The following is an 8,564-nucleotide window of genomic DNA, read 5'->3' as shown; positions in this document are numbered from 1 at the left end:
CAAAAAGCACATTTGTTCAGGCGGCACCCTAGCAGTCCCAGGTGCAAGTTATATTACGACATTGATTTGTAATTTATGAAAACGCTTGGTTAATATACCAATGCAACCTTATGGTGGGCAGATCAAAATTGTTACATGTTTAATAATGTGAACCAATTGTTGTTCTTTATGTAAACCATAGACACTACCACAGACCATAAACATGAAGTAATATTTCAGCAAGATAAACTGTGTGTATCCCCATATTTAGAGCGAAGTCTGAGTGGTTTCCATCATAATTAAATTATCTGCTTTCACTGTGCCATAGGAAGTGTCTGCCATTTCCTCTTCTTTTAGTTTCTTATAAGAAATATCTGTATCTTCATCCTCATCTAGAGGATCTTGCTTGTACAATATTCCACTCCCATATATTTTATATATTAAAACAAAAATCCCTGCTTCTGCAGACTGGAAAAGGGCATAAAGCAAGGGAAACATGTACATACTTCCTATGTTTTGCGGTGGAAAGGCCAGTTTTAGAATGGCGGTACAGAGCTGCACGTTCTGGCTCCCTGTTTCCAGGCACACGGTCCTCTTGCAGTTGGGTGGAAGATGGAAGAGAGTAGCTAAGCCATAACCTGAGGCGTAACCTGCCAAAGGCATAAAAATCGCTACTACATAAACAGCTGCAGGAATACTTGCCAGCAGTTTGGGTCCTAACATAGTGCAGGTCATTATGAAAAGGACCACCAGCGTCATTAGCAGAGACCACAGGGAAACCTAGTAAAAGAACATGGATAAACAAGCCATCAAAAATAAGATAGTTGAAGAGGGATTCAGGCAAGGGGATCCTGGGCTCTTGGAAGAGGAGAGTCATCTAGTCTGACCTCCCACATAGAATGGAGATCTTTGCCATTAAAAGTCTCTGACAGAGTATTTCTGAAGATGGGTAGATCACCTCTTCAGGAGGCATCCAGGCCATGTCAGACAGCTCTAATTGTTTGGCAATCTGTCTTTATGTCTAGTGACAATTTGCCTTCTATAACTGCTAGCCATTGTCTTGGATAGGCCCTCAGGAGCAGCACAGACCAGACAGACTACTCCTCCTGCAAAACAGCCTCCAAAAGTTTAAAAACCAGTTATGAGGGGAAGGCTACTCTTCTCTGGCGGCTGTCTGTCCCAGGCTTTGAGCCTCCATTCCATAACTCTGTTTTGGAGTCCTGACTGTTCTGAGCATTTGTTTAATTTGTGAATGTGCCTCTTAAAAACAAAGCAGTTAGAACTGAGCCCAAGACACCAGGTATGGTCTAATGAATAGAGTGGACAGATGGACATTGCTTTCCCTGAACAGGACCCAGTGTTTTCCATAAGAAATTTGTTCTGGTTTTACACAGGACATAAAAGGCTATTGATTTATGAAACTGAGTGTCTGATATTTTTAACCTTCAAAATACTTTTATAGCTCAGAGAATTGTTGGCAATACCCAAACAACTACCAACTCTTAGATTAGGTAAGAGAAAAGAAAAAAATGTAACATAAGATGTGAGGAATTCTTTGTAATCCTGCAACACCCTGCTTTTTCACCTGTTCATGAGAAAACTCCCACATGTAAGTCTCTAATGACACTTAGGAATAGAAGGATTTTAGATAAAAACAATTGACTATATAAAACTGTGTCATCTTGATGTCTGACTGGTACATTTCACTCATGCAAATAAGACAGGCTTGTAAATAGTAAGGTAGAAACCTAAAAATTCTTCTCCTAGTTCTCCTTCAGATCGGTAGCTTTTTTTTTAATGGGGGAGGGGATTGGGTGGGTGTCTGCGAAGGAGACTACAGATCCAGAACAGTTTAAGTGTTGCTTCTGGTCCCCTAGATATCTGAGAGGATACCCCTTTGGAGTCTATGGGATTGGCATAGACTTTATGTTCTTTAAAAGATTATTCAAAATTTATCTGGGCTGGTCAAAAAGTCTACCCTAAATGGTACTGAAGTAATTATTATATAAGATACTCATGTTACAAATGTACAATTAGCAGAAACCAAACTTTTATAAATCAAAACTTATATTAAGTTTCAAAGTGTGTCTACATCAATAGCTTTGAGAGGAAATCTGATTCTTCATTGTGAAAATATTGGCTCAAATATTTCCTTTGAACCATTTAAAATCATTTGGGTGAGCGCTGACACTGAATGCTCATTTTAAAGTGTTTGCAAAAGTATAAAAATATTACGAAGTGGATCTTAATGAGTGTGCTGGCTATGGAATAGGGTCAGCTTAAACTCAAAGTTACACTATCTTATTGAATTGTCTGTTATTTAAATATGTTTACCTGTTTTTAGCATGGAAATAGGTTATTTGACTTTCTCTTAGAATCCCCAAGGTATTATAGTAAATGCCATCACATTAATAGTATTACCTTAATGATCAAGCTTAGTAAGTTCTTAATGATCAGGATGATCTATAGATATATTATGTATAACATATAACAAATATGTATATTTACATGTACATATATATTTATTACATTCAGAGTATATATATGCTTACAATAGAGCATAATTTTTTTACTCAAGGCTGGATATTTGCACTGAAAAGAGCCCTCTATTTTTCATATTATTAAAAGTTAGCCCCTCTGTATAATCAGATTACTTTGGTATAATATAAGTAAAACACAAAAGATTGTCTTCTTAAACCTACATAATTGAAACATTAGAGTGATCCTTTTTCTCTTCATTGTCTGAAGGAATTTGCATGTACATTTTACACTAATTAGACTAATTATGTATTTTATTTGATTAACTTCCTAAAATGAGAATCCTGTTCATGATTTACTCTTATTTACTACTAGTTTTGAGTTTTCAAAGAAAGTTTAATTTAGAAATATTGAAATTTTTTCTCCAATCAACTATTACAAAATCTCTACTGCTACAAAAAGCATCAATTTTTTAAAATAAAGCAATTTTGGAAATATTGCACAAAATAATAGAAATCCCATTCTTCCACTACCTTTAGAAACCATATGAAATATTGCAATGGGAAAGGAAAAAGAAACACAAATTTAGTAATGTGAATATATTCTGCATTATTTACGCAGGACCTAATTTTATTTTGTGCTTTAAAGCCAATATTTTGTGTATTCTATTATATTCTACGATGTAATTTTTTTACGATGTAATTTTTAAATTACTTTTTGTCTTATTAGTGTAAACTTACTTTTAGAAAATTAATAAAACATTTTAAAGGAAACTTCTACAAAGTTTCTCAGAATTAGAGTTCCACTTTTAAAAGTAGAGTACTGTAATGCATTTCAAAAATACTGCACAAATCCTATTAATTTTACTTCAACTGCTTTGATTTTTAGTAATACATGACTTCTTAGTGGAAAACATGTTGCCATTTAATTGCACTGTCATTTTTTTTTAAGTTTATCCATGCAAGGGCTACCCAGTCCTTTTCTTCCTTACTTCTCTTTCCCAAACTTCTCACCGTTTCAGCCATGGGTCAGAGACCAAGGACTCTCTACGTGTGTAAAGTATGCAAAGGGAAGAGTGACCTTACCTTCACAATGTAGTCAGCCACCCGGTTGTATTTGTAGCGAATGAAGACGCCCAAACCAATAGGGATGAGAGTGCTGCAGAGAGTCAGGATCACTGTCCCTATGGGCAGTAATTGCACCAGAGGAGTGTTGATCCAAGCCCGGCTGTAGATCCACAGGCACAGTGGCATCAAGACCAGGGCCAGGAGCGTGGAAGAGATGGTCATGATGATGCTGCAGAAAAGGGAATGGACAGAAGTCGGAATGGGCTTTGAGCCAAAGAGCCTTGCTTGAACATTGGGTAGAAGAAAACGGGGGAGACTGCAAGTCCCCCAGCTTGAAGTCAGGGAAGAACCTGCTTCATCCCAGGGGAGCACCAAGGGAGCAGCATGGCTAAGCCCAACCGAAACATGAACTCCAGGCAGGAGAAGAAAAATCTCAGGACTGCTGCCCTCTGCTTCTTACAGCCTATGGAGCTGGTTACAGTCTGGATGGCTGTGAGGGCAAGGGACATTTCTGTTTTCTTTTTAATCCTCCAAAGCACCCTGTAAGCCATGGTAAAGCTGCTGAATACTACTTGTTGGATTAACCTCAATTATATTGTCTTATATAGGAGATTAATTTCTTTATTGGAGCCCATAGTCCTATTTTGCTTTTACATTTCCCGTGAGTCCTGGCTTCAGACTTCCCAGTTTCCTTTGTCTTCCGGGGCCTGCAAACCTGCACTGACAGCCCAACACTCAGGGATGGTGGGGAGGGAGCTGTGGATGAGACCCCAGGACCCTCAGAGCACCTCTGTCCCCGTCTAGATCTTCTCCCCTCCAACCCTGCCTCTTTATGTTTGCCTGGACTTCCAAAGCCCGGGCAGTCGTCCCCATCATCTCCAGTTTCTTCTCCCCTCTTCCGCGCCTCATTCTAACCGCCTCTCCTTCCTCCCTCCTTGGTCTTGAACGCATGGCTGTCAACGCGGTTGACTGGGAGAAGAAAGATGCCTACCGGACAGCGGCTCCGTACCTGAGGTTCATGTCGCCGTCAACCAGCAGGGACATCAGGTTGGAGAGATTCCCGCCGGGACAGCAGCCACACAGGAGCACCGCCACGGCGGCCGACCCGTCCAAGGAGAAGGTGAGCGCCAACAGGAAGGCTAGCAGCGGCAAGAAGCCGAACTGGCAGAGCGCGGCCAGCAGCGCGCCCACCGGCCGACGGACGTGCGCCCCGAAGTGGTTCACGTCCACCGTGCAGCCCAGGCCCAGCATGGTGATGCACAGGGCGGCGCCCACAAACACGTTCAGCCCGTGGTTCAGCGGCGTGTCCCAGAACGGGGGCTCGTGGGCGGCCTCGGGCTGAGCGAACAGGGTAGGGCTCGGGCCGGCGGCGCCACCCGCGAAGCAGCCGGCCGTCGGCGTCAGGGTCGGAGTGGGGCCGGGGCGGAAACTGACGCCGGGCCCCGGCGCGACACTGAGCCCGGGACTGGGGCCGGCGCTGGAGGCGGGCGCCAGGGCGGCGTCTGGGCCGGGGCTCAGGCTGCTGGCGTTGGGCGACAAGGTGTAGTTGTCCGGCGGCAACGAGGACGGGCCGAAGAGCAGGGTGGCGTTGCCGGTGCCGTCCATGGCGCTGTCGGCGGGAGGCTGCGGGTCTGGCTCCTGCCCGCCCTAAGGATTTCTCTGCCCTCCCGCCGCGCGCGACTCTGCTCCTTCGGTCGCCACCGCCGTCCGTCTGTCTGTCCGCCCGTCCGCAGCCGCCAAACGGGAGTCGGTGGCCAGGCTCTGCTGCGCGCGGCTGACGACCGGGGCAACGGGTCGGTGCTCGGCTGGGGGTCGGCCGAAGGCCGCCGGCTGGCACTTAAGAAAGCGCAGCCCCCGAGGGTGAACCCAATCGCTGGGTCCCCGCGCCCGCAGGCGCCGCCCCCGCCGCCGAGTCCCCTCCTTTTAATCACCAGTAAGTGGTTCTGTAGAGTGTAGCCAGGGGCGGAACAAAGACCTGACAAAGGACAAGAAGAAGAAAAAACTGTGCCTGGCTGCTGACCAAGTTCTCTGATGGGCTGTGCCTCTTTGATAATGAAATCTGGAGAGCCAGACATACAGAGAGAGAGAGAGAGGAGTTTGTCTACGGACGCACATACATCATACACACTGTTCAAAGAGCCTGCAAGTGCTAGCATCCCGAGGGGTGCCTGACTTAATAGGATCTGCTCTCTGGTAGCAAGACACAATATCTGGTTTTAACTTACAAACAATTTTTAAATAAGATTTTTGTGTTCCAACTTAAGGTAAAAAGTAATAAAAATATTGGTGGGGTTTGAGCTAGGTCTTGTGCATGTGCGTGTGCATTATTTCATTTGATTTTCTCACAGCAGAGCCGTGGGAGAGATACTGTTAGCTCGATTTTTCCACACCAGGAATCCGAGGCACAGGGAAATCTCAGCCTCATCAGCCAAACCCAGAAGCCGCTGGCTCAGTGTGCACCGCGAATACGGTATTAAAGCGTGCATTGAAGAGCTCTGCTAAGTACAATCTCCGTGAAAAATGTGTATTTGGGAAGTTATTGGCAGATGGGGAGAGGCTACTTCAGTGGCCATAGATTTATGAAGTGTTTTGAGTATAGCCCTGGCCTTAGGATTAAGGGACGGAAGAGAAATAAAGTTGTGAGAGTCCCTGCTTCAGACAGCTTTATCCCCAAACAAATCAAATGCAGAGTTCTTGGAAATGTTGACTCAACAACTTTATGGGAGTCTCTAGATGCATCTACAAAGGAAAGGGACTTCTCTTCATACCAAGGAGGCAGAGCCATTGGAGAAGGCTGTGACCATAAAGTGATAGCCAGTTGATCTGTGAAAGCCAACAGTGGGAATTTCTAGGGTGAAGTCTTAGCCCATGGTTAGTCTGTGTGGAGCCAAGATCCTAGAGTGAATTCTTCCTCCTGGAAGCTTGTCCCTACCCTCTTTTCTGACACCACAGGAGACTGGGTGACTTCCATTTCCCAATGGTGTACTGAGCTCATGTGTTTATATTTTCTCCTCCCCAAATCTCAGGAAAATGACAGAGAATATGAAAAATATGATTAAATTCACAGAATACTCACTCAATCACAAATGAATAATTTCTTTCTTCTCCATCAGACCACACATTCCATGAGGGCAATGCTTCTGCAAGCATTTAAGAAAATAATATACCCTCATACTTCCCCAAATCAATAAACCTAAGAAAACAATGCAGCAATATCTGTAGAGCTTTGAAGGAAGTGGGATGTGACCAAAAATATTCCAAGTTTTCATTTAGGCTTATGTGCAGATAAACAAAGAAACATGCTACCCAAATACTTCGGTTAAGTGAGTATATCCAAGGGAGACATGTGGACAGACAGACAAGATAAGGAGGAGGACTGCGGAACCTTTACATTCTTTGAACCACAGCATGAGATAAGCCAAGAACACAAATGGCAGAGCATGAACTGAAGCCCACCTCTGCAGACACCACTCCAATTTGCCCCCTCCTTGTGTTAATGATATTAAAATCCACAATCAAATTAAGTAAGCCATAGTTAGAGGCAGGCCAACTCGTCCAACTAGCTCCTCTTGGGGTTTGGGGAGGGATACGGGAGGCGATTTGTGCAGTGGGTGAACAGCAAAAATCAGAAAGTATTGGGCTTGGGTTGTAAATCAGCAGGATCATGCTCAACCTGCAGCCTTGAGGACTTCTTGGGGCCTGCACACCTGGTGTGATTGTTGTAAACGAAGCAGATATTCTTGCCTCCCCTCTTCTTTCCGATCTCCTTCACCATTTAGGAAAAAAGCCCAGGATTAGAAAACAGAGCTAGTTCTCCAGATGAGGTGATTTTGGCAAGCTGGCATGGGTCATTTCGCTTTCTCAATTGCCTTACCTTCACTCTTGCTGCCACCAAGGAGAGTCTGGCCCACCCAGAAGGGAGAAAATACATAGAAGGGAGAGATGACAACATAGATGGAAAATATGCCATTTGGGGGAAAATAAATTTAGAGCCTTCTTGCACAGCATACACCAAAATTAATTCCAGATGGATTAAAGAAATAATAATAATGGAACAAAATGCTGGAGAAAAATATTAGCTAGTATTTATCTCATTTTTGGATAGGGAAAATCTTCCCAGGCAAAAAAGTAACAGAAGAAATCATAATGGGAAGCTCAGTAGATATGGCTATATAAGAATTTTTACCTTTGGTGTAGTCAGAAGAGCATTTAAAAAACTAAAAGCAAATTATAAAATGAGAAAACTATTTGCAACATATGTAAAACCAAGAGCTAATATCATTAATTTATAAAACAGTTTTACAAATTAACAAGAACAAGCAATACAATAGGGAAAAGGGCAAATGATATGAATAGGCACACAAGATCACAAAAAGGAAAGACCAAAGAAATTAAACTGAAGCAACTATTGGATTGGCCAAAAAGTTTGTTTGGGTTTTCTGTAAGATGTTATGGAAAACCCCGAACGAACTTTTTGGCCAACATAGATGCCATTTTTCCACTGTCAGAAAAAACTGACATAAATTATATTATGTTATGGTGGCAAGGATACTATCAACTGCATACCCTCTCATCCTGCTAGTGGTGTATACTTTCTAGAAGAAAACTTGGTGTAGATTACAGTAGTCCTAAAAATGTGCATCTCCTTTGATCCAGCAATTCTATTTCTAGGTGTTTATCCAAAAAAACAATCAGGGAATTTTTTTTTTAAAATGAGAGCTACATTGAATGCTTACATACAGACAATCTACTAAGCTTTTAATCATGGATCATCTCACTCAATCTTCATAACAGGCTTAATGAGGTTAGAAATTTGCCAAGTCAAAAAAAGAAAAGAGAGAGAAAAAGAAATTTACCAAGTCACCCCCTAGTAGGGATAGAGCTAGGCTTTGAACCCAAGTTTCTGGATCCCAAAGTCTGTCCTCCTAAACCAAATATGATGTAGTTAAATAGGAATAACCTTAAATAAAGTTACCATATGATCCAGCAATCCCATTCCTGGGCACATATCTGGAAAAGATGAAAACTCTAATTCAAAAA

At 42.9% G+C, this 8,564-nt stretch overlaps 1 protein-coding gene across 1 annotated transcript; it reads right to left on the bottom strand.

The window, feature by feature from the left end:
• Positions 1–223: 223 nt before the first annotated feature.
• On the bottom strand, positions 224–5,371 carry SLC10A4 (solute carrier family 10 member 4). Its single transcript, XM_059067290.2, has 3 exons — positions 4,534–5,371; positions 3,543–3,753; positions 224–759 (listed from the first exon to the last, which is right to left on the bottom strand). Exons 1-3 carry the CDS (start codon positions 5,127–5,129, stop codon positions 247–249), a joined length of 1,320 nt encoding a protein of 439 aa, XP_058923273.1. The 5' UTR covers positions 5,130–5,371; the 3' UTR covers positions 224–246.
• Between the last annotated feature and the right edge of the window lie 3,193 nt (positions 5,372–8,564).

The sequence above is a fragment of the Kogia breviceps genome, chromosome 6 (assembly GCF_026419965.1).
Source record: "Kogia breviceps isolate mKogBre1 chromosome 6, mKogBre1 haplotype 1, whole genome shotgun sequence".
Classification (NCBI taxonomy): Eukaryota; Metazoa; Chordata; class Mammalia; order Artiodactyla; family Physeteridae; genus Kogia; species Kogia breviceps.
Note: the sequence above shows the minus strand (reverse complement) of the source record. Positions and strands in the feature narration are given on the sequence as shown.

Excerpts from the sequence above, each read along its gene's own strand:
- SLC10A4 (XM_059067290.2), bottom strand. The coding sequence starts at position 5,129 with ATGGACGGCACCGGCAACGCCACCCTGCTCTTCGGCCCGTCCTCGTTG. Across the intron at positions 3,754-4,533 it reads GACGGCGACATGAACCTCAG|CATCATCATGACCATCTCTT; the intron begins GTACGGAGCCGC and ends CCTTTTCTGCAG. Across the intron at positions 760-3,542 it reads TGGCTGACTACATTGTGAAG|GTTTCCCTGTGGTCTCTGCT; the intron begins GTAAGGTCACTC and ends TTCTTTTACTAG.